Source organism: Anas acuta, chromosome Z (assembly GCF_963932015.1).
Source record: "Anas acuta chromosome Z, bAnaAcu1.1, whole genome shotgun sequence".
In the NCBI taxonomy this organism is placed as follows: Eukaryota; Metazoa; Chordata; class Aves; order Anseriformes; family Anatidae; genus Anas; species Anas acuta.
Window position 1 is genome coordinate 3326593 of NC_089017.1, and position 26253 is coordinate 3352845.

At 41.7% G+C, this 26253-nt stretch overlaps 1 protein-coding gene across 12 annotated transcripts in view; it reads left to right on the top strand.

The window, feature by feature from the left end:
* CELF4 (CUGBP Elav-like family member 4) overlaps positions 1–26253 on the top strand; it is a 797917-nt gene that overhangs the window by 485873 nt on the left and 285791 nt on the right. For all 12 annotated transcript variants that reach the window (XR_011091156.1, XM_068666938.1, XM_068666948.1 and 9 more), the window contains exon 3: positions 12382–12430. Coding sequence is in view for 11 of the 12 variants with exons in the window: in XM_068666938.1 (XP_068523039.1) it covers positions 12382–12430 (49 nt within the window). In the remaining variant the exon portion in view is untranslated. The remainder of the gene's footprint in view (positions 1–12381; positions 12431–26253) is intronic.

Here is a 26253-nt window from a genome sequence, read left to right on the forward strand (position 1 = left end):
TAGGGTTGTTTTTTTTGTCTTCTTTTTTTTTAAAAAAAACGTTAATCTTTCAATGCTTTTCCCAATTTGGGAAATGTTTGGGGAGCTAAGGATTTTTGTTTTCTCTTCTTTTTGAAAGCCATACTGGTATTTGCAAGGTTTCTGTTTGTGCCTATTCACTCATTCATTCACTATTAGGAACAAACAGAGGGCTGACTTGGGTGTTTGAATGGGTTTAAAATCCCCTTCCAATATGCATTTCATAGCTGTGAAAGAGGACTGAAGCGTAAGTTAATGCTCTAAACCCTTCCACAGAAGATTTTCGTTAAAGGGGCAGTGTCAAGATTAAGATAATCTTATTCTTTCTCTGAGTCTTTTCTTGGTTTTGTTTTTCTTTTTATTATTATTATTTATTTTATTTTTTATTATTTGTTATTTTCCTTCAGGAACTGCAGCCCTGATCCAGCATGCAGCTAAGAGTTTTATCTTTAGGCAAGGTTTTCACACATCTGATTCAAGGTGTGATTTCAAATCAGTTTAGACAAACAAGAGGAGAAGGTGGTGTGGCTGCTGTTTTTTTTTTGTTTAGTTGGTTGTTGTTTTTTTTGGGGGGGGGAGGTTGCGGTGGTTTTTTTTGGTTGATTGATTGGTTTTGTGTATTTGTTTTGTTTTGTTTTGCTTTTGCTTGAACAGGACTTATTTCATGTTATCTTAAAATAATTAGACTACATTTGTTCATTGATAGAACCAACAGTGCAGCCATACCACCGGTATCATGATAGGGACATGCCAGGAGAAGGAAGCCCCCATGTTCAGAAATGTCACAGCATCCTACTTGGGACAGGTTTAGGTCTGGTCCTCCTGGGATGTGGGACTGAGGTCATGGACTGCTATCTGCTATCCTGTGGCAAGCTTACCCCATGGAAGAATTTAAATCTTGGGGAAAGGGAAATTTGGGTATAAGGAAGAGCACAAACACTCTTGAAAGCAGGACCAGTATACTGGCTCAAATTGGGGTTATTCCAGTACCAAGGAAAACCCTGCTTGCAGCATTAACCCTGTGATGCCCTCTTTCAATCCCCAGGGAGACTGTGCTTGAAGTCAGGCCTAAAGGCTACCTGCACATCTACATCAGTGAGACTGCCTTTATTTTATGAATCTGTCAGTGGGTGAAAGCAGATAGTTAATTTACACTGCTTACTCAGTTGTTTGTTAAATGGCACTGCCGTGGAAAGAATTTCTCCATGGGCAAAAGGGCTGGCTGTGGTTCTTATCTTTGTGGCCAGGCATACAAAGCCACGAGCACAGAAGGTCTAATCTGCTTGGATGGATGGTGGCCAAGCTCCTTTTGAACTCAAAGCACTGAAGTCAATGGGAGCTTGGCCCTTCCTAAAGTCTGCAAAGGCAAGCCAAGCAACCATTAGTGGCAAAGGAAGCATTTGGGTCTTGCTTCAGAAGAAGACATAAAGCTTAGAGAATGAAGAGCACAGCAGGGAAGTGCCAACAGCCAGAGGTCATGGGCTCAGGATAAAGAAAAGACGAGAACAGATGTTCATCTCTAAGTGAGGGGGCAGGGGTTAAGTCTATAATGCCTTGAGTAGTACATCTGTCTCTCTGGCTTGCTTGCCTGTCCCACTGAAATCCACAGCGAAGAGGCCTCTGGCCTCTGTGGAGAGCACCCAACATACAGAAAATCGTGATATGCCCTGTATGCAGACAATACCCCATCCTTTCCGCTTATCTGTGCTTCCTCAGCAAAGCAGCTCCTGAGCACCCTCCAGGCTATGCCTCTGCCTGAATGAGCACCAGCTGCAGGCAGCGCTGGGGAACCTCATTGCTGACCGACACAGAGAGCATCTGTGAGCCAGCTCACATAAAAGGTCTGAGAGCACACTTTAAATGAGGCAGTTCAGGCACTGATAACCACACACCTGCAAACACCTGAGCTGAGCACGCATTGCAAAGCAGATCTAGGACCCTCAGCACTTATTGATATCTCTCATTTAAGTTCTACGTGGCCACCTATGTGCTGTTATTTGTGAGTCATGCTGGCTAGTTTAAGGCTATCTTGGTTATATCTATATCGGCTACTTTCATATATGTGGATTATGCTGCTGCTCTGCCCTGAAAGAGCTGGGATCACAATATCTAGGCTAAAAGAGAATGTGGTGGCTCTGCTAAATGTACGCAGAGTTGGCTAATAGAAAATGCCAGGGACAGAAAAGAACCATTTTAGATAAAAGGTCGTTTGGGCACATTTTAAAATTGGATGTAAATTATCTTGAAATAAACTCAAGTGGGAAATTAGAAGAAGAGAGGTGACAATATGGGAAAGCTTATTCCTGTTGGTATTAGGGAAGATGGGAGGTAAAGACAGCAAAATACTTGGTTTTATTTCAGAATGTGATGTGTTTATGAACAGAATTTCATATTGTGATTGTTTGTGGTAGCAGCGGAGAACTAGATTTAATGAGCAGTGTCCATTCTAGACTTATACCTCTGCTGTCAGGATCCTCAGACAAACAGGCCCTTATATATAGCTTAGCATCACCACTGGGCCAACCCTTGGACACTTTGTATGCCTGGGTATGCTCACTACTCACTGAATGCCTAGGGATATCTCACATATGCAGGCAGCCTTGAACTACAGACACCAAACTAGAAGTCAACATCTACCAGGCCCTCTTCTTTGCAAGGAAAGGTCAACTGCACAAGCACCTGGCAAGAACCATGAGCATAAACATGTACCTGTCTGGATGATCAGGCACACCGTGTGTGTGGTGACACGGGCTGGCTGGTGAAAGTAGACCTATCTAGTGACATTTTTACTGTGTGACTGCCCAGAGTTCTAAGGGGATCTCCTGCTTGTGTTTTTCATGTGCAAATTTGCATATGAAACAGTATTTATAAATACTTAAAACAACAACAACAAAAACAAACAAACAAACAAACAAGCAAAAAAAAAAAAAAAAAAAAAAAAAACAGTGCTTTCTCTGGCTTTGGGAAATAAGACTGTTGTTTTAAGCACCCTGTGTTTTGTTCCTCTTACTCTCCTCAAGCCTGCTGAGCACTGGGTCTCCCCACAAAACACTGAGATCACAGAACCACGGAATGGTTTATGTTTGAATGGACCTTAAAGACCATCTAATTCCACCCCCCTGCCATGGGCAGGGACACCTCCCACTAGACCAGGTTGCCCAAAGCCCCATCCAGCCTGGCCCTGAACTCTTCCAGGGATGGAGCATCCACAGCTTTTCTGAGCAATCTGTTCTAGTCCCTCACCACCTTCACAGTAAATAATTTCTTCCTAATATTCTAATCTAAACTTACCCCTTTTTAGTTTAAAACCATTACTCCTTGTCCTATCACTCCACTCCCTGATAAAGAAATCCATCAACCCCTCTGGCCTTCCCCAGTTCATTTAAATACAGAGACACTGTGATGTGGAGCACCACAGGCTCAGCATCTCCAAGAATAAACTAAAGAATCTCTGGAATTGGCAAATCTTAATTTTGTTACTAACAGGATCAGCAGTTTCTTCACACTCCAGCCTAAACTGTTTTGCAGGGGGGAAGTTTTGGATTTGAAGCCATAGGCTCTGCACATGAACGTGAACTGAACTTAAGCCCCCTCTAGGTTCATCTATATACACGAGACAAGTGGAAAGATGAATCGATAGTTAGATGGATGGTTCATAATGTGTTTTATATGATATATAGAAAATACTCGGAGTGTGGGGATGGCCAGTAGCAATCATTCTCGGGGGTAGGCACCAGAGCATTGACTGATTTGTAAAGGTCAGACCCTTCAAGATATTTTTTTCATACCTCATACATTCCCATTTCAGATCTTCTCATCTATTTGTGTGCATGTCTATGACACGCATCTAGTCAGGCCAGGAAGAGGGTAGTAGGGAGGAATTAAGAGTCTGCTAGCCAGATAAGGTTTGGGATAGAGTCATTTCAGATGCAATTCATTACTGGTGAGTGCTTCCCACAAGTCAGGCCAATGTGATTTTTTTCACCAAACTTTCTAAAGCATTTCCTTTCCCTGCTTTTTCATTAATCCAACACTGTATCAATTTGTGCTGCCCACACAAAAGTATGCTTAACGTGTAATCACATGGCAATTCATGCAACCACAGCACTTACCTCTGGTCCCACAGGAGTAGGTTTTTGCTGTATGCTTTATAGCTGCAGTATACAAATACAGAAAGTTGTCTGTGTAGCTAACCCGTGTTGAAACAGCTTTCCTGATTCTGTAATGTTTATGGAAATTTCCCTGAGCTGAGGACCTGGGCCCTGAGTTTATTTTTTTTCTTCAGAGAGGAGATTGCATTGGATTCACTCTCATGGCTATCTAGTTTAGATCACTGTAATTCAATTATGTCACTCAGAATCAGGTACAGAGTGATTTACTTGAACTTTGCAATTACACACACACAATTCAATTGTAGGTGATTTTCTTGGCCTTTCCAACTTTGACACTAATATACTTTGCATTTCCTTAGGGCCTTCAATCACAGTAGATTTTGCTCAATGCTTTAAAAGTTATGACCCACTCTTAAAACACATTCATGCCAATACCTTTACTCACATAAGTAGCTGTGTTTATCTAAGTAGGATTACTGTTGTGTACATGGCAGGCCCCCAGAGGCTCAGCAGAGGTGGTAAAAGGAAATTCCTTTTGGTATTTTGGGGGATGATTTTGAACAGAAAGAACTTTCCCTCTGAAGCAATAAGGAATAGTCATATTTTCTGGAAATTTCAGGTCAGTTATTAAACTGTCCATGTGTCCAGTTAACATCATGAGATCAAGAAATACGTGGCATCTTGAAGAAGCAACATGTTTGAGGATGGTATTAGGATCTCGATACACAGATGCAGTAATGCCCAATACACATTTGCTAAGACCTGCTAGGTCCTATCAACATTCCATCCTCTGCTATCAGGTCACAGCAGTGTTTGATCATCGATTTAGAGGGCTGATGTCTGAACAATACCCAACAGTGTAGAACATGGTTGGGCAAGAAGAGTTTGTTATTTGCCATTTTGTCTGCCTATGTGATTCAGGCATGGAAATTTCAGAACATTGTTTGTTTAACACCAACATTTAGAACCATTTTTTCATCAGCCACCTTCATGGTACATTAGGGTGTCTTTCTCTTGATTTTATGGAAGAGAAAGTTGAGAAAGAGACATAAAATGATATGACCAAATTCATCCAGAAGACTGATGTAGAGCTGGAAGTAGCCCTTGTCAGAGGTTAACAGCCCAACTTTCAAGACTTTTCCAGCCTGACTCTTTGGGAACTTCAGTAAACATGGACAACAGAATACCTTTCCTAACAGTTTTTGATACAAAGCCTTAATCATACCCCTTGATCTTTTGTCAGGGAATATTCAAATTTCTTAAGCCCTGTAAGGAGGGGAGGAAAGACTATTATTACATAAATGATCAATGTAGTCATGTTCCATGGTCTTATACATTATACAGCCTTTAGTTGTTTGTTAGTTTTTTAATATATTATTATTATTATTTTGTCTCCTGAAGTGACTTAATCCTTTAGCACAGCCAGCAGATTATCTCCAACAGTGCTTGCTTCTGCCTTGGACATCATCTTCCTAACCATTAGTGGCATTTCAATGATCTTCAGCAGCCCCTTCCTCACTTTTTCTTCCTGTCTCTGTTCTCATTTGAAAGTATTCAAGGCAAGTCTCCACCCTTAGTGTTTTCCCTTCTTCTTCTTGTTTTTAACTCTATGCTTGTCCATTCTCAAACCTGGTAGAGCCTTAGTCCTGTCTAGAAATCCCATGTACATTAGTTAGTAATGAAAAAGTGAGACAAGAAAGGAAAGGATAGTAAGAGCGGTGAGAGTAAGAAAGATGGAGACAATGAGAAATCATCTCTCTCTGTTTTCTACTCTTCTTCCCCAGGTGATCCTTCTACCTTCTAAATTAATATCAAAGCCAAGGGGAGCAGAAAAAGGTTGGTGGGGGAGAAAATGACAACCTTAGGAAAAAAAAAAATCCTGATACAGAAAAACGTCTGTCCCCTGTCTAATTCCTGCAGTGGCCTGTAGCTGATGGTGCTGAGAAAAATACAGCAGCAAGCTCTGACATTTCATTTCTGCAGAGAATTGAAAAAGGGCTTGCTGTAATTCATCGCTTCTTGTAACTCAAACCTTTTTTGACAGGAGTACCTGCGCTGTCTTTTAACAGTGGCACCACGGTGGCTGTAATTGGACATGAAAAATGATGTCGCGCTTCTACTCGTGGAGAGGATTGGGGTGGGGGTAGATGGGGCAAGTGGCAAGTTGATGTGGGAGGTTGACATTTAGCATTAGTTGAATGGGTTGGTTTTAGGCAAAAGGAGGGAAAAGCCAAAATGAAGTGTAATGAGTAGAGTGATTTTGTCCAAGGTGTGCAAATGCAATAGTAAAAGTGGTTTTTAGCAGAGATGAAGGCACAAAGGATGAAAGGATAATGAGCAATGTGATGCATCTGGAATTCTGACTCCTCCATCAACCCAACCACCTATGGCATTTGTGGAGAAAAGACCTGCAGCACCCTGTCCTGCAGTAGGGTGGATTCACACCTGTAATGTTAACCAGTGCCCATAGTCCCCAAACACAGACTGGGAATCAGAGTCACAGAGGTTGCCTGGGGCCACACTGGAAACATAGCACAGATGTGAATAAAACTCTGATATTCCACAGCTGCTTGGCACCTCTCATATGGAACCAGAAACCAAATTACATTTTCTGGCTCTTACCTAAATCTCTTTATGCCTCAGTGGTCCTCAGCACACCTCTGTCTTGGCAGTGATGTTGAGTGAGGCTCTTCCACATACTGTGGTCAACCTGGAGTTGGCATCATGCATAGGCATAAACTTATTGTCCTGGCTTACAATGGTTTTATGACTATTAAGCATTCTGGTACCATAATGTTGGGAATCTAATAAACACTCCAAATAGGTGTTCACAGTAGATATAGAGAATTAACAGTTTTAGTCAGGCCATAAAGGGTAAAGAGGAGATAAACTCATTCTGGGTTAACTGATGATAAAACACTGTGCTTCTTTCACTGTGACAGCTCAGCAGGGATAATCTAGAATGAGGAACCATGATCCTATTTCAAAGGAGAGCACAAAGAGCGTCTGTGGGCAGAGGAAAGGAGGACCATTGCAACAAACAGAAGTGTGATTATTCCTAGAGGAGAGCCTTCCAGAGTTCATCGAGTCCATCTGTCAGTTAAATGCTGGATCAGCCTAACAATTTTTTTTCCTTGTGATACCAAATCTCTTTTAAAAATTTTAATGATAGGAATCACTACAAGCTCACAACCATATCTGTAGTTCCTGTGGTCCTTTATGGCTGCCCATGGTATCAATCAGATTTGCTGATTGGGATTGTTATTAACACCTTTCTGTTTTCCTTAGATCTGAGGTTTCTTCTTCTTCTTGGCCCAGCTAGGGCTCTTATGAATGTTACTACAAGTTCCTAGAGAAAGCTTTGAGTAAGAGACATCATTCTTGACTGTATTGGCAGCTATTGGCACATGCATTTCATGTCACTGGAGGCATTTGAAGATGGGGAAGAGAAGTTTCATCAATATCTGCCTTGGATTTCCTGAGATACTAGTAAAATGTAATGCAAATCCCCTATATGCACAGCCAAACCCAGCAGTTACCAGGTGTTTGGATACCAGCCTAAGCTGTGCTTCATGTAGCAGGGTGCATGTAAAGCACATGATGGATCCTTCACAAAGTCTGGAGAAACTGAGCTTTAGACACTGAGGCACGGTGTTTTTAAGGCTGTATGTACTGACTCTCTCAAAAGCAACTGTACCAGTTCTGGGTTTGAGTTCTTACAAAACTGAGAAGAGGTATCCTCACTAAGTGGCACTGTCCATATACAGTGTAATGACGTGAGCTCTTCCCTCAGAAGGCATTTGAAAAAAGTAATTTGGGGTCACCATCCTTTCTAGTTTAGGGCAAAGATGGCATTACACAACGTTATTTACTCCCAACATTTTCCTCCTGTTGTGAGCCCAATTGAGTGATGTAGGACTACTTCTTTCTCCTATCACACTTTCAGGGTCCACCAAGGCATGACAGATATTAAAGATATCCATACCATTTTTTCTCAAAACACTATTCAGGGGACTGTGCTTTGGAGTAAAAAAAAATGATTTATTTGCATTAAAACTATGGCAGTTCTCATCTGAAGAATAAGCAGAGAGCTTGAATCTCTGAAATCCCTTCTTTCCAGGCAGGTGCTTCCCCAGACTAGGGAAGGTACCTCTTTCTGCCATTTTATTTCCCCACTTAGCCTTTTTCTGCTGCCCATGCCAGCTGCTTGCTCCCAAAGTGTCTGTGTAAGGAAAGGGAAAGAAAAAAAAAAGTTCCGTAGATGGAGAGCAGAAACTTAATTATTTTCCTCTCAATGTTTCTCCCTATAATTGGTGTCTTTCATGTCAAGATGATCTCAATTTGTATTATGGGCTCCGTGCATGCAGCACTTTCTCTTTGGTTTATAAAGAAATTGTCAAGTGTATAAATCATAGTGTACATTAAATTACACTAGCCTTTACTTATTAATTTCCTCAGATTTTTCTTCATCTGTTGGATACCCATTCCCTCCCTCCGTTTTTCCTTTTCACAGAGATTCTGTTTCTCCTCCCTCGTGCCCCAATCTAAAAAAATAAGTTACCCAAATATTATCTCCTCTCATTTTGCTTAAGGGCCTGATGTTCTTCTCTGTCTTTTGCACACTGACCACATCCAACTCTTCACAAGTAGGAAGAGCTATTTCCATTTCTTCCAAAGGTTGGATCCAAAGTTTACTTGAGTTCAGAGGTGATTTTTATAGCTATTAGCATACCTCTTATAAATTCTTAGCTCATGTGACTGTTTCTCCTGATTACCTGACATGCAAGTTCTGCCTGTTCTGGCGTAAGCAGCAGGGACCTCCTCCCACCTCTGAAGTTGAATTAGCCATGTATCCACATTGGGAACTCGTATGTAGACCACGAGTTCAGCTGTACGGGGTTAACAGCTCTGGAGTCAGATCTTGGTACATGGATGGTGTCAACACTAACCTGCTGTAAACACAAACTAGTTACAATGGAGGAATTCAGAGCACAGAGACAGAGAAGGTGTTTTCTGCTTTATTATCCTGTGTATGAGGACTAAGAAGTGGCTCATCTCACCTAACTCCACCCTTCCTGCATAGACTACCTTCATGATCAGTGGAGAGGAACAGGCACTGCAGAGAACTATTCATCACATTCATCTCAGACACCAGTCTGAGGAGTGGCTTAATATCACACTTTTTAGGCATTTTTACTTATCTGACATAAATCACCCTCCTTGCCTATGTTTAACAGATCTTTAAATGTCTATAGCAGCTAGCTACTCACATGTGGTTACAGGAGAGCTATGGCAGGCTGTCTGTCCTGCTGACACCAAATACATTGCCTCTGGCCCTGCTAGTATCTTATGATACATGTGTGTGAACGACAGATCTTTATAGTTGCAGAAGCAGGGTCTGATACAAGGTGGTTTATCCAGTACCAGAATCTTTGTTGGTTTTAGCACTTAAAATGTCTGGAGTTTTTTAGAGGGTACAGGCATGCAGGAGAGCAGAAATTGCTCAGTAGTGTCTGGAGCCGTTGATCCTTCTTTTTCCAAGAGTGAATCTAACTGTAGTCAGTTTATGGCTAAGTACATTTTCCTCTCGAGACAACAATGCAGCAGGATCTGCTATGCTCTCCATCATCTTAACCTACTTGTCAGCCACTTTGATAACTTTTTATTACTAAATATGTGTGCAGAGCAATTAGAATAAATCTAAATGATTATGAACTACTTTCAAAAAAAAAAAAAAAAAAAAGCAAATTAGGAAAAAAAGAACAAACCTAACAGCTTTGCTTGCTGCCCAACTGCAATTAGCCACAAATAAGGGAGGGGCAGAATCGCCCCTACTGTTCTCCAAAGTAATGGAAACACTGGAGGAGAAGCATTGAGATGCTAGAAAATGAGTAATAAAATATTTAGATAATAAATAGTAGTACTAACTAGGTCCAGGACATGACAACTAAAAAGCTTGCAAGTCATTCATTGCAAAACCAAAAGATATAGGATTAATTTTTCCAATGTTTTCTAGAGAAAAGACAGTGATTCAAATCTATACCTGTATGTGACTGGGAAGAATCAGGAATAAAATTTATAATCCCTGCATCTGCAAGCCAAACCTTGACCCCAGCACAAAGCTTCAGCAGGGCTGTGGCTCTTGGCCCTAAGTGTCTGAGAGCACAGGGGTGGCTATGGTCAATGACTTTTGCAGGAAAGACATGGAAGGCAACTCTGAGTACCTTTGCACTCTCCCTCAGGCAGAATGCAAAGGTGCTCATACTTTACTCTGTAAAGTATGCATATTCAATTTAACCCCCATCTGCCTCTTATTTATTTATTTGTTTATTTATGAGGTGGGGGAGGCATCCTGTAACACTTACCAGCCAATTTTTGATCTGTCTTTGTTGGGAAGATTCCCATTGCCATCTGAATTCCTTGTGATGTCTGTTTCAGCTTGCACTTTCAGTAGCTGACAAATCTAAGGATAGTTTCAATCCACTCAGTGGTGGTCACACAGGAAATATATTTTGAGTAGTTCATCTCCATAGTGTTTGTATTGCTTTAAGTGACATGGAGGAAGGGCAGGGAGAGGTTTTCAGAAGAAAACCTCATCTGGTTGTGATCCAATCTACATGCCCACCTGTTAATAGGAGGGGAGTATTCTCACTCTGCGCATCAGACACCTATGTTGTGTTAGGTACCACCAGTTGAGATGGTCATTGACATCTTCTGCCCTTTTCTCCTGGGATTGAGCAGCTCCAGGTGTAAGGGTATCTAGAAGGAGACCCTTCCTTTAAGGGTGGATGGTTAAAGACCTTTTCCAAGGCAACAAGGGATAATAAGAAAGGGAGGCAGGATTCCAGCAGGCTTATTGCATCCAGAACTTCTAAGTGGGGAGACAGTGACAAGAGACAAACCTCCCAGTCACACTAGTTGACAGAGTATCAAACTACAAGTCCATTTTGAGGAAGATTAGCCTTTGCAGCTGCTAAGACATGAACTGGGGGGCCCAGACTGGGAGGGTGCAGAACAGCAGAGCCCTGTGCTTGGGGCCAGCTGCTGGGGGCCGAGCATCTGCATCTCCCCCAGCCTGGTGCATTCAGGGTGTGCGTGTGCACTCCCCAGCAAGCTTCAAGCCAAACTAGCTGGCTAGGAGGCAACCTATAGGGCAGGCAAGGGGTCCGGGGTCCGGGCAGGGGTGCTTGGCTGGCTATGTCTGTGTGTATGGGAGCCTGGTGTGGAAGTGCAGCTGGAGGCAGCCGTTGGCTGGGCAGTCTGTGTGACTGGCTGTGTCAGTGTCCCGTGCATCCGTGTGTGTCCTTGTGTACCTGGGGTAGGTGCCCAGCTTTGCTACCAGCTGGGCCTGCAATGGGGAAAATGGCAGCCACGTCTCCCAGCCTGGGCAGAAACCCCGGGGTCCCAGGCACCGGGCTGAGCCCCTGCAGCTGAGCAGGAGGCAGGCTGGGCCCAAGTGGCTTGAGGAGGCAACCACGCTCTGCACCTTGCCTGGCACTGGGGACAGTGATGGTCCCCACTGCTTTTGTTACAGAGACAGAGCAACAGGGATAAGTCAGAGAACAGAAATCCTATTCACTGCACAATGGCAAGGTTTTTATATGTGCTTATGTTCTGATGTGAGAAAGGAAAAAGACATCTGAAAAATCAAAAGAGGGAGAGGTTTTGACTCGCATACTACACCCATCCTTCTCAAAAAAAACAACTCAACAGCCACCACTTCCATGACATGTGGACAAGCCTGATCTAAGTCTCATTCCCCTGGTATGACTCTGATAGACATGCAACTCACTATCCTATTGAGCCAATAGTCGAGGTGAAATTCACTTTTCCATTTTCTTTTCACCATGACAATCTCTAGAAACCTTTGCAATTAAAGTTTCACTGAACCGTATGTTCTAACAAAGTACTTCTGTTCTGACACAGCATTTCCAGAAGGAACTATTAGAAATTTAAAAAGTTACATTTAAAATTTCATGACCTGTGTGAAATGAGTCAGATCCCTCACCTGGAGTGATTCAGCAGAGCCCCTGTTAGGTAAATGGGGTGACACTGGTTCACCTCAGACCAAGAAGCTGCCCAAGCAATCTGTGCTCTGTGGTCACTTCTTTGCTTAAAATTGCTTTTTTCCCTTCTCACCGAGTCTATTCTGATGCTAACTGTGATGCATGTTAAAAAACAAAGCAAGCTTCTGTATAACAAGGTTTGATTCTATTGCTAAGTATTTGTCTCTCTTTGCTTTCTTTTACAGATGAACAGACCGATCCAGGTGAAACCAGCGGACAGCGAAAGCCGAGGAGGTAGTTGACTGCATTGCTTTCAGCCACAGTGCTAAGTATAATCGTTGTCTCTGGCTTCTCTCAGGCAATGTGCTGATCAATTAGTAACGTAATCACTGCCAAAGAAATTCCCTCTGCAGCAAAGATTCTCTTTATTAAATCTCCTTTACTTCGTCTCGCTTTCCTCATATTCAATTATTATTTGATTTTAAAAGGCAGGCAGGTGCCAGCGATTGCCTGGGAAACAAATAACTGCCTTGTTAAGAAGTGAAGCATCAGGCGCTGACTTAACAAAGTTTAACAGCAGTGACGGCAACATAGGTTTTTCAAACCTATGTTTGGCCGAGTTGCAGAGGTGTTTAATTTCATTAGGATAAAGCAGATATTTTATGTTTTGTCTGACCATGTTGTTTCTGCTTGAACTGAAACAACTCTGTTTTTGTAAAAGTAAATTCTGAGGAGTTTTCTGCACCTGTATCAGCTTATGTGGATAAATCTGTTGTTGAAGCTGAAGACTTCTCTCAGTAGCAGGGAGTTATTCAGGATTTGCACAGGTGTAGCTGGAATCAGGATCTGGTCTTTTGCTTTTCCATGCTGCATGGTGGATTTGGAAGGCTTTGCTAAGTGACCACTGAGTGGATCGCAAGTGACAAGGTGTTTTCTGTGAAAGGTTTTCTGACACAACTGATTTTGTGATAGTTCAGCTGTAAGATGGTCAGTTATACAGGACAGATTATCATTCTGTTTATTTTCTTGTATCAGCACATTTCTATACATACATATATATATATATATTATATATATATATATTATATATATATATATATATATAATGACATGGTTCTTCTCTATCCCTGTTTCTTTGAGTGATAAAAATGGAGAGGCTTTTGTCCACATATGCAGTAAAAACACTAGTGCTTCTGTATCATATAAACATAGCAATAGATTTTGTCATTTGTTAATGATCTGGCTCTGAAATTTATGAAAATTCTTTGATTTCCACCATGGACATAAACTCTTCCTCATTTACGTGACTATTATCTTTGTGTTGGCATTCGTGGAAATCACCAGCACCAACTACTTAAAAGCAGCAAAACTCTCAGACAAAAGGCCCTGAAATTGTGCACTTTTTCAGCTGAAAGCTTTGGATTCCAGAGACTTTGACTGCATTAGTGTGGGGCTGAAACTCTCCAGTGACTCAAGTTATTGGAAGACTTTGTACATAGCTCATAGTTAAAGGGCTGGTGTCACAGGGTGGTAAAACCAGCAGGCTGGCAGAGGCTCTGTAAGGAAGGTCTGTGGTGCCATGTAATTGCAGAACAAGGCAAAAGCTGAATGATGGAAAAATGCCAGAAAGCCCAGGGATAAATATGACGCATTTGGAGTCCCTGTAAAGTAAATTCAGGGGAATTCATCCTGCAGTGTGCAGAAAGTGTTTGACAGGCTCTGTGATGGCAAGTTCTGCTAGGAAGGGCTCTAGCACACTTCTAACCTGCAACAAATGCATGACACGTAACACAGCATCATCCAGTTGTTTTTAACAGAACAGGATCAATTTGCCCCCTTTTCCTTCCCCTCTGAAGATCTGGCTCTGTGTCTGGGTAGGCGTCAGTAAGACATGGGCAGTTGTCAATGCAGATCTCCTAGGGGAAAAGGAAAAGGCTCAGCTGCCTGGGCAAATGCGGGGACATTATGCACATTCCAGTGGAGCTCGTGCCGACAGCGAGAGTGAAGGGAGGGCCTTTTGTCTATTTAATTAGACATACCAAAAAATAATAATTAGGCTGGCCAATTTGCTTAGTGCGCCTACAGGGTATGTAGCTCCCAATAACTCTTTTTTTTTTTTTTTTTTTTAATGCAAATCACTAATAGAGAACACATGCCTGGCTTTCTAGGGAGGGTTTTCAAACTCTTGCTAAGAGCAGCTGCTTTAAGGAGGGGTGGTTTGAACCTCACAGGGCTTGGGTGGCAGTTTGATTCTGCATTATCCATCACACCAGTAGTTCCCTCTCCATTGTATTTTAGCTAATTATCTCCCCAACACACACAAACCTCATCTTTTCTCACCCGCTCCGTTCCCGTATTGCTCCTGTCAGTAGTGATCATAATGCAGGGGCCAAGCGGGTGTGCTCATCATTGGTGTGAAAGACACGTTGTCCTAATTCCCCACTGACAGGCTGCTTGTGGGCTGGTGATGTTTCAGAACGGCATGACTCAAGGGCAACTATGGGAGAAAAGAACAATTGGCACCCAAGGGAGGCATTGCATGAAAACTTACGTTCTTCGTGAGCCCACCGGTTAAAGCAGACACGGCAAACAGAATGCTAAAAAGGAGGCTGTGTATCTTAGGAGCACATCAAAAGACTTCATTAGGGCTGCAAGATAAAGGTCAACTTCAACAACAAAGAAACTTAAGTTGTAGCTTATTATACCCCGTCCGTGTATAGGGATGGGACATGAGGGAAGTGTGTGTGTGTGGGGGGGTGGGTTGGTAGATGAAGCGTCTCTTCTGCACAGCACAAGTGTGCAGTCTGCTCAAAGCACTTGCTCTGAATATGCCCCTGTCTTTTGGCTCATGGGGAATTTTGGTGCCAGGCATTAAAGAGAGGATGTGGTGCTCTTTGAACCTGCGGTTTGCCAGGAGGCTGTTACTGGAAATAAATAGTGAGTGGTATTCCTGAGGAAGTGAGGTTTTGTTTTATACAAGAGCAAATATGTGCATTTTGCTGAAACTTGGATCCTTGACTTTCCCAGTCAGTTCTACCCAAACCTCAACCTGATAGGAGTCTGGAATTTACTCCAACAACACCAAAACCAAAAAGAGATTCTTCTCTGCCTTTTTCTCCCTTTTTCTGCAGTCTGGGTTTCACTGGTCTTTAATCCATTCTGTGTCTTCATTCTCAGTTGAACCAAAAGTTGGTTTGTTGGTATTTACTGTGTGTGAGCATGAATTTAGAGTATCAGGCCATCTAGATTTGGGGAAGAATTCGAAATGTTACTTGGCACAAATATAACTGAACCCAACAAAATGGAAATACTGAGTGCCCCTTATTAGTTTTGCTGTTTTTATTATTCTGTTTGTTAATCCCCATATTGGACTAGGAGCAAGACAAAGAATGCAATCCTTTTCAATAAAAACTGGCATTATTTACATTTGCCTAATCTCATAGGAACTAGAAATGAATGTATTTTCAGTACATTTCTCCTGGGAAACATTCTAAATTAATGGGAAAATTTTGCATCTTGCATTCCTGCCTGTTTGTGCATGTGCAGATGCTCAACTGCAAAATGTTATATAGGAGTATTCCTTCTATCAAATGCTTCGTGAGGCTTCAAGTGTCTCACAGGAAGGTCAGAGTCCTTTGACATTTTATTAAGACCTGAGCAATGATGGAATTGGTAGAACATGATAAAAAGGCAAAAATTCTCTATTTCATTCTGAAAAATCAGAGTGTAACTCTAGCTTTATTGAGTGTATCTTAAAAACTTTCATTGGCCTTCATGTTACCCAAATTTTAGTTTGACTTTATTGAAACTACTTTTCCATAGGTTAGGTTGTCCCACATATCCACATTACATTCTGGATATACCCAGACAAATCCCAGTTAAACTGATAGAGTTTTCATTTCATCATTTCTGTTGATTATTTCTCTTAGTTCTTTGTCTTGTGCTCTGCTCTAAAAATAGTCTGTAGCTATCAGTGACTTAAAGTTTTGCAAACTTAGGGAAAGATCGCAAGTCTGTTTTGTGGTTTGGGGCAAAAGTTTGGAGCCATTTCTTATTTTATCTGCAATATCTCTAGCTCTCACTAGACAACTCCTGCTGCAGCTGGCAGGGTTAACCTATGATAAACGCAGCCCCTAGGTCCCACTAGCTTGTTCTGGGAGTAACATTTTTTAAAAGGAAAGGACTCTCCTGCTACTCTAGTTGCACTCCGTTAGTGATGCTTAGATGCGCCATTGCCTCCACATTCCTCTCAAAGGACAGGGGAACGTCCATAAAGGAAGGCATGCAAAGGCGCACACAGTGTGCTACCCAGGCTCAGCGCTAACCTCTCTACCCAGAAACACTTCACAGTGGTTTCTGGGTCCTTATGTATTTTATGAAAGAGATACAGGTTCCTGGACTAAAGAAAATAAAAAAGCCAAAGTCCAAAGTGGTTTAGAGTTGAAAGGCTGCAGTGTCCTGCAGAGAGGGAGCTGTGAGATTTACAGGAGAGACTGCAGTTCATCACATTGCAGTGTTTTCTGCATGCAAGACTTCACAAATGTACAGAAACCTTTGTGTCTGTCTGTGCTTGCAAGAAAATTTGTTTGTGTATGTTTCAGGGAAGGCATGTGCAGTGTCTTTTTTTTTTTTTTTTGTCTGCTGTTTAGGGAACGTGATAGCAGCTGCTGGAAGGTTTAGACTGTCATATTTCAATTGACTTGCATCATTTCTCTAGCCATTATTCAGTGTGCAGGCTCTGAAATTATCTGCTTGGTTATGGTTTATTTCAGCTTCAGAGCAAAATGCCCACTCACTTACAATAAGCAGCAAAACTGTGGTGCCTTGCTCATACACTATGGTCTGTTTCTTTTTATTCCCTTCCATCAGCTTAGCAATGATGGTGGGGCCGGAATGACTTCTCTGCAGTTTCTAAGGCCTATTTTCCCTCTGGGGCAAAAGTCTGGATCTATTTCTTATTTCATCTGTGGCATTTCTAACTCTCGCTAGATCTCTGCCGAAGCTGGCAGGGCTTATCTGTGACAAACACAGCCCTAGGTCTCACTAACTGTTCAGCATTTAGCTATTTTGCATTTAAATATTCAGAATTCTGCAGCTTGTGCTGATGGCTATGACCTCTCATGAAGCTTCCTGTCCGGGTACTAGCCAGATCCCAGCCTGTTTAGGTGCTGAAAATAGGCAAGACTGGGTGTCGTCAGCTCAGTTTGGCTTTATGCTGCTATAACAAACCACATGGAATTATTTTCTTCTTGTCTGGAAGTGCTTTGCAAGGAATAGGTCTGGTTGCCCAGCAGGAAGGTGTGAAGAATAGAGTTAAGGATAAGTAAGGATATGGCATTCTTGGCAGAGCTCAGCATCTCCCTTCATGCACTGTTGGAGGTTAGGCTACTCCAACATATGAAAAGTCGTGATGTCTGTGACTATGCACAGATCAGAGATGTACCTTTGTACATCTTATCTCTTTCTTATCTCTGAGCCATACATCTTTCCTGGCATGCTGAGCATCTTGGAAGGCATTATACCAGCAGTTTCCCAGGTTGTATCATTGCTGGCCTTCCTTAAAAACTTCATATCCCAGAAGCTGGAGAGAAAGATGTCTTGTTTCCAAATGGTGGTCCATCCAGCCCACTTTTAGATGACCTTCCCAGCTGTTTCTACTCATCGCATTTTCTTTCATGGTCTCCCCACCCATTCAGCATGAACAGGCAGACAGCACTGGCAAATGCTCCAGGTAGATAATATGGAGGAAAGATCCAAACTGATTTTCCCTGAACTCATGCTGAGGGCCTCCATTAACTCTGTCAACATCATCATGAGTCTAACAATACTCTCAACCTCACTGTGTATAGCTCAGGTAGCATGGTATTGCACAAAGAGGGACTTGAGAAGATCATGCACTGTACATGCCAGAATTTGCTAAGACCATGGCACTCCCCAGGATAAGACAACTGGTTGGACAGTAGCAGCTCTGGCTTCAAGTGTTTTTTAAGGTTTGGATTCAAGACCTCTGGACAAGTCATTTACCACATCCTCGCTATATTTCCCTTCCTTTCCCTCAGTGCCCACAGAAGTTTAAAAAGCTTCTTTATCTTCCCTTGCAACTTGAAAGGAGATTTTTAACTCCATGTCACACAGTACTTCTAGATCTCATTTTCTCATACACCTCCTCTTCCTGAGATTTGTCCAAAATATGGTTAATCATCTATTTTCCACCTTTCTTGAAGGATGAATTAAAAACAAAAAAAAATAAAATGATAATTAAAAAAAAAAATCCAAATATCTTCTCTGCATTAATTGCGTGTTCAAGATTAAACAGTTCACTGGTGCTTAGTTGCATTAACTCCATGTTACGGAAAAAGAGAAGAAAAACTATTTTAAATTAATCTATAATAATAATATTATTATATTATTATATCTATAATAATAATAATAATATAAATAATCCACTGGGAGGGAAGATGAGTTCATGAGTCCAAAGGAAAAAGCAAAAGCTAGAGCCTATTGAAAAGACGTTAATATCATTCTGGGAGGCAGCCTTCTTGTCTCAGAGGCTGGGGAAGAGTCAGGACCCCCAGAAAGCCTCAGCACAGCATCATAGACAGTGTGGACACTTGAGGAATGGCCGTCAGAGGTGCTGTAGTATTGGGAGGGAGAGATTTTGATGCCTTAGAGAGCATTTGCCTACCTGATCATCTAGTCAAGGGCTGGGGAAGAAACTAGGCATAAGACCGCAAGGGCCACCTTGGGTATCCCACAGTTTTGCATATCACTCTGGTGTCTTCTGGCCTGTATTTCCTGACTTTCTTCCAGTGTCAGATTCTCTGATTCCAGAATCAAGAAGCTCACCCAGATCTGGGCATTTTTCTTTCCTCTCAGTCCAGGTGTAGCCATGGTCGTTGAGAGGGTTTTGAGCCCTGAGCTGGGCTTTAGGCCCCACTGTGTGTGACAGAACCTCTACAGCAATGCCCAAAGCCATTGGGTACAAAGGGATTTTGTCCACTGGTTTTCACTCCAGTTCAGAACATCTGTTAAAAACAGTGGCATTTTTTCTTTAACCATTATCAGTCTGATAGGCCTGATCTGGAAACATCATTTTAGTACTTGCGTGCTTCTCTTTCTAACTGTTGATTGTCATGGGACAGATTGCAGGCGATGAGAAATGAAAAATCTCCAAGTATATTGTAGAAACTCAGGACTGCATGACCCTACTGAGAGCTGATTCCCCATTGTGTTCACAGGGCCCTGTTTTCAAGCAGGCGGAAAGTACCAGCAGCGCTGTATGCAAATGGATCAGTTAATTCAAAGTAGCCCAGGATGACCCCATTTGTGCTCCCTTCTGTCTGGTAAAACTTCATTCTGGGGGAGAGAAAAGGCTCTGGCAGATCCTCATGTGTAGTGTTTTATATTCGATGACACTGCTGAAGGCTGATGTGCTCCACTCTGTGCTCACCTGCTGAAAGAATATAAGGGAAATCAAACTTTTGTTCACGTCTGCCCTTTCCATCGTGATTGAAATCGATGGAAGGGTGCCCATCAATAGGAACTGGAAAAGATCCACAGGACATTGTGTTCTAGCACATATCCTAAGGACAACCTTTTAAACCAAGTAGTAAGGGAATAAAAAGAGGTAGAAAAAAAATAACCATATTGCACATTTTTCATAAAGCATCTGTAATCTAATAGTTTACTGTCAAGAAGGAGCAGAGCCTAGAGCAGAGCCTGGAGAGAGGCTGGGGAGCTCATTGCCTTGAGGTTTTGATATCAGTTCTTTTCTCTGCTGCTGAGCTACCGCACGACTTTTGATCAATTATGTAACTTTGATTCCCTTCTCACCCTTCCTGCATCGCCTGCTTAGGTTATGATTTGCTTTTATTTGCTCGTTTCTTGTGGTTAGTGCCTTTGGCATTCCTGTATGCTGGGCTGTCAGTGTCATAGGGTTAAGGCACCAGTGCAAGCCTGTAGCTGTGCCTAAAATTGTGCATACAGGACTAAAAATTCAGTATGGTGGATGACTGAGGCCCCTCAACTGCTCAGTGATGTTTGGAGTTTTTTCAATAACTGAGCAAAAATGGAAGAAGGAGTGAGTGGAAAAGAGTGGAGAAAATAAAAAATGTAGTCCTATAAAAAAAAAATCCTACTTTTGTAAATACAGCTTAGCTCCTAGGTGAACTCGGGGACACATTACAATCCTAGTATCTTTTTTTAATGTAAAGGTTGCTTGTCAATGGGTTTTTATACAGCATTAATAATACATTTATAGGTACGCTCCACAATTAATTGCAAAGCATTTATGGCACTGAACAGTTAGAATGCATTATGATAATCACTCCTCTTGCATTGACTTTATTGTAAAGGTTTTGCTGATCATTATAATTGGCTTGTTATTACACAGGGATATAATAACACCTCTCTGTATAGTAGTTTATAGCACATCAATAGCAAATGCATTCCCTTTACTGGAAGCAATGTGCATTTTATTAGAATATAGCTGAATAAGTGCAATCCATGTAGACAAATGAAGTTTCTAATGAACTGTCTCACAAAAGACTTGAAATAACAAGACATTTATTATGTATTTTTCTATTGACGAACTTGTAGTTATGGTTACATGGCCATTTCTTTAAAAAATGGGAGGTATGCTTTGCTGGTCTTTCAGAGAAGCATTTGGGAGAAGGGGAAAGTATAGGCCATTTTTCTACCTGATGTTGAGGAAAGTAAAGGTGACTAATGCTCATGCCTTGCAGATTTAATTTGCCTCTCAAGACTTTCCAAGCTTGTTCCTTGCGAGTTTATTCTGATATTCACAGGAGAACAAAATGTTGTTGCATCAAACCCAAGCCCAGCTCCTAGAGTGGAGCTTTCCTGCTAGGTGATACAACATCATCCCCTGCGTGGTCAACAGTGTGTTACGTATGAGGGGCTTGGTGTTGTCCTAGTCCTTTTGAGTTTTATTTGTTTGTTTCTGTTTGTTTCTTTGTTTGCTTTATGTATTTTACCAAGTGATATTTTAATGAAAATACACAAGCCATCCACGGGCAAGGCCTGTAACAAATCCATTCTCCCTCCTCATGTCAGAACACCAGTGTTGCTGGTTCCTGTACAAAACTCCAGAAGGAAGAGCCCTTAGAAGAGGTCTGGTGCAAAATATGGTGTAAAGAAAAATGCCAAAGAGAAGAAGTAGTACAAAAGAAACTGGAACATCTATCAGAAAACTCAGTAGTTGCAGGTTACTTAAAATCGGGGTAAAAGAGACATGTTTTATAAATACTAACAGGAAATACTATGAGGTCTCCAAATTTTCTCTCCTGCCTGCTGTCTTTACTCTGGGTCTTTTGATTCTTTCTGGCAACACAGAATTGAATGCATCCAATACATACATAAGCAATTCATGTGGTTTTGTTTATTCATCTATCTCTAACTGTAAGCAAGGTCAGTCAAGTACCAAATCACTTTTAAAACCCTGGTCCTAGATAAATAAATTTGCTGTTTCCAGATGTGGTGAGTTCAGACAGTTACAGCTCTGCCTGAAATATTGCCAGGGTACAAACCGAGCCCAGAATTCATCACATAATGCTGTGTACCTGTTTTTTCATGACTTCCACTTGTTTACTGCATGCTTGCAAAGCCATTGACTCTTGTGTAATCCAGGGTCGTTCTGGAAAGTGGCTTTTAGTGTGATGTGGGAGCTAGCAAATGCCTGGGCTATAGTCAGTACCCTTGGCTGCTGGCACAGAGAGGTTACAACTGAGCAATTTAAAATAAGGTGGGCTCAGCCCTGCAGTCTCAGTGCAGACTGAACTCCCTCTCTGATGGAAGTTTCACCGAGAGTTTTGCCCCTTTGCTGCTCAGATCCCAGATTACTGTATCACAACTTGCAAGAAGTCTTGAGACTCAGGAAATAGTGGAGGTCAGACAAACTTTTCTCCATGGCACACACAGTTTTTTTCAATTGCTATGTATATTTTGCAGTACGTAAGTGAAATCAATTTGGGGAGGTAGGAAATCCCTATGTAAATAATTCAGCACTCTGAGTGAACTGTATCTAGTGCTTTTATCCAGAAACTGAGCTTTGTAGGTGCCTTGGATTTGGGGCCAGAAGAAATTTTAAACAGTGTTTCTGCATGACTACTTTTCAGATGTTGTTTCAGGCAGAATTCATCTTACCTGGTTTTAGTGCCTAAATATTTAGGCATATGGTTCGAGTTAGTTGCCTAGATTTCTCCTGAGGACAGTGAAGAGGAGAGAAAGGTACCTCCAAAATGTGATTCTCACCGTCCTAAGACATATGGAATAAATGCTGCTCTGAAGCTTCCTTTCCCTCTCTCTCCACTGAATTTGGAGCAAGCGTATGGCAACTAACTCAGATTTAGGTATTTCGCTTTTAGACATCTGAAGAGAGGTAAGATGAATCACAACTTTCACCTTTGCATACCACAAATTTCCATCTGTAGCATATGAATGATGATACTTGAGCTTTTTGAAGGCTTAGTTAAAATCTATGAATAAAATGTGCTATATAAAATGTATGGATTACAGGAGATGCTGGGTTTTTGTCCTAAAAAGGAAAGGCATCTTTCTCTATTTATGTGTTTATTTTACAATGTCAGGAGGAGAATAGGAGAGGTTGCATTCCAATCAGCCTGAGCAATAGAGGTAATCTGATCAATTTTAATTCCTCTTCAAAGGCAATTTCCATCTTCAGTTTTATATTTGGGTTTGCTACCACTCCCATTCTCACGGCAGGAAGTGAACTCAAAATAACAACAAAAAATTTCAAATTAAAAGCCATGCCTAGCACCAGTGTCTTTAAAACGTGAAAATGTGTTTTCATAATTAACAAAAATATTTTTATCTTTAAAACCAGCCCATTTTGGAATCTGTGATGGAAAATGAATATGGCCCCTTGTAATATCATTTGTAGAGAGGTAATTTTCAAGGCAGCACTGCACTGAAACATTTTCCCCCAGGGAGGATAAACAGTTGGCTTCAATTAGTGAGGGACTGTTTCCTTTCTTTTCAATTTTAAGGGCAGTGTTGCAGCATGATCCTGCACAGACGAAGAGAAAGCTGTACACAGGGCAATAGACTGCAGCTTGGAAGACTGAGGCTTAAATTCTTGCTGCAGATTTCCTGCCTGTCCTTGAAGAGGTCACTTTGGGTCAGGCTATTTATTATTCTCACTCCTTTTCTACCTGGTGAAAATAATAATAATATTATATTTGGCTGAATATATATATATATACATGAAATTGGCCAAATAACTTTCTGTGATTCCAGTTTTCACCTATAAAATAACATCAGTGCGGCAAGGATAGATGCATTGAAGATTATTAGGTGCTCGGGTTCTCTAATCATTAGTTCCACAGAAGTAGCTTGGTTAGATAAATAGAGATGTTCAAAAGTGTCAAATGTGTTTCACTGCTCAAATCTCACATAAAATCAATGGGCCTTGGGTGTATAAATATTCCCTTTGAAAATCTCCCCAAATAATGATGTTCTTCTAAATAGTTTGAGCCAGCTTTGTGGGGCCAACTCCTTTCCCTTTTGTCGAGTCAGGTCAGACTCAGCCCTGTAGGAGATGCTGCCTGCTCATGTTGTGAGAACTGCAGCAGGATATATCACAGCTGAAAGGGCAGGGAAGGTTTGTTTCATAATGCAGCTGAGACCGCCCTGTGAAAAGCACTATGAGAGGGTTAAAAATAAGGGATAAGTTACTCAGGTGTATTAGGATTGGCCTTAATAGAGGAACGCTTTGTCGTAGCATCAAACTTACTATGTAGGATTTCATAGACAGTGCAATACGTTCTGCCTAGGAGCTGCCATACAAATGGTATTTAATTACCCCAAATCTTTATTTTATCCATCTCTTGAGTCACTGATGAATGGCCAGATGCATTGATTATAAACCACAAAATACTGACACTTCCAAGCAGCCATCCAATTAACATGAAATTATGTTGCCACAATATAAGTTACATTGGATGAATTGCTTTCTTGGATAGTTTTTTTCCATGATGACTATGACTATTATTATTAAGAATAGCTAATGAAGAAGAGGTGTGGGAGAATGGGCCAGAACCTCAGGCAAGGGGGAATGAAGATAGTGTGAGCTTAATGACTTCAGAGATTGGGCTGAACCAAAGCAGTCTCTCCACTCCCTAAATCAGAAATCTAATTATTTACTATCTGTCTTGCGGCAGTGCTTAGGAGACCAGTTATGAACCATGACACCAGGTGCACTGTACAGTGCAGAACAGATAGAGGACCTCTTTTAAGAGCTTGCTCTCTATATACAGGTGCAGATGCAGTGTCTGGATGCAGACCTCTCGTATCTTCCCAGATGTGAGAAAAACTCTGTGCTGGGTTGTACAGCTGGGAGTGAAAGGAGTATGTCAGGCCAGGGGTTGTGGAGTTAGGCTCTACCTGGAGAGAGGAAACATTAAGGACAATCTTTAAGCAAAGCTCTTTTTGGAGACAAGTCCTCTGACACAAAGCAGGTGACACCCTGAATAATGTGCACAAGGTATTAAGTTAACAAATAGCACGGCCTCCTTCCTGAGGAGGACCCTCCTGTGCACTCACACCGCGTGCATTTGGTCATAGCTAAGGCCAGACATCATCTTTGCTGTATGAGATGGCAAAGGGAAAAGAAGCCGAGGTTCAGTGGATGCCCGAGGGGCACACAGCACTGTCAGGGAGCGGGTTGTGCCACCATGCCTGTCACTATTGCCAAGGCAGGTCCACGGGGACACTGGAAAAAAGCAAGAATGCAGAAGGAAACTGGTTTATAGCTGTCCCTGAATACCAGCTGCATCTTTAATGGGGAACTCTTCAAAGGGCCTGGAGCCACCTAGAACAAAACAGGGGTCAAACGCCGTGTGTCACAACAGAAATTCAAATTCTGGTGCAAGTATATTTCCACTGTTTGCAATGAGCTGAATTTATCCCCATCTCTCCTTGATCTCAGTGTGTGATCCGGCACTCTTCCCTGCTATTACAGGCAATGCAGTTTTTATTAGAGCCTGTAATGTTCCCTGATTGAAGTTTGGACTTTGAGAGGAAAGGCCAAAACACTGGAGCAGTAGCCATTCTTCTGGTGTTTCAGGCTAGATTAAAAGAAAATGAATAGGTTTTAGATCTAGAAGGAATCGTTAGATCTCATTTAACCTCTTGCATAAACTGAGTGTAAAATTTCACCCAGATGTTCTGTGCTGAGACTTCTGACTTACATTTGACTGAAGAATAAAGAAATTTAGCCAGAGAATGACTCTTCTGAGGCTTCTGCACAACTTTGATATCAAACAGGTTGGAATTGCAGAGATGAACTTTCTGAAAAGCTTTTAATCATTTTGAAAATCAGTTAAATTACTAAGGAAACATTTTTGTGATCAATTATGTGTGACAACTAGAGAAGGCAGGATACATTTTCTAATCAAAATATTTTGGATGGAAACTTGCTTTGTGACCTACATAGGCATGCCCCAGTACACACAAAGCCACCCGGGGCAATGTTTTCCTGGGGCAACGTTTTCCAGGTTTTTCTAAAGAGACCCTAGAAAAGGCACAGCAGGGCGATAATCCTGAAGCTGAACAGGTGAAAATCTTCATTGTGTCTGTGGGCACAATGGAGTTCATTCAGAGCATTGAGAGGGAAGCTTCCTGGAAAGGGGATATTCACATGCAAAGGAAGCAATTTGCATGGCTCCTTCTACATGGCCCCAGATGAGCAGTGCTGTCATTTCCCCCCCAGCACATTTCCATACCAACACAAATGGTTTCTTTTTTTTTCTTTTTTTTTTTTTCTTTTTTTTTTTCCTCCTTGAGTTTCTGGCTTCCTAGTCTCAAAGTGTGCCAAACAGGTGAGACATTTCCATTAAATAACTTCTCTGAAAGTTATGCTGTCCCCAGCTCAATAGGAATATCTCACCCGCCTGAGCCAGTTCCCACAGAAACGGGGCTTTCTGCATGTCGACAGACATTGTGGAGAGACAGAATTTCCATGGGCAAATAATCAGGAAAAAAAAAAAAAAAAACTCCATTTTGCAGACATTAGTAACATACTGACCTTTAACAACATTGCAAGCCTTCACTCTCTCTTTAAAGCATTATATCCATCC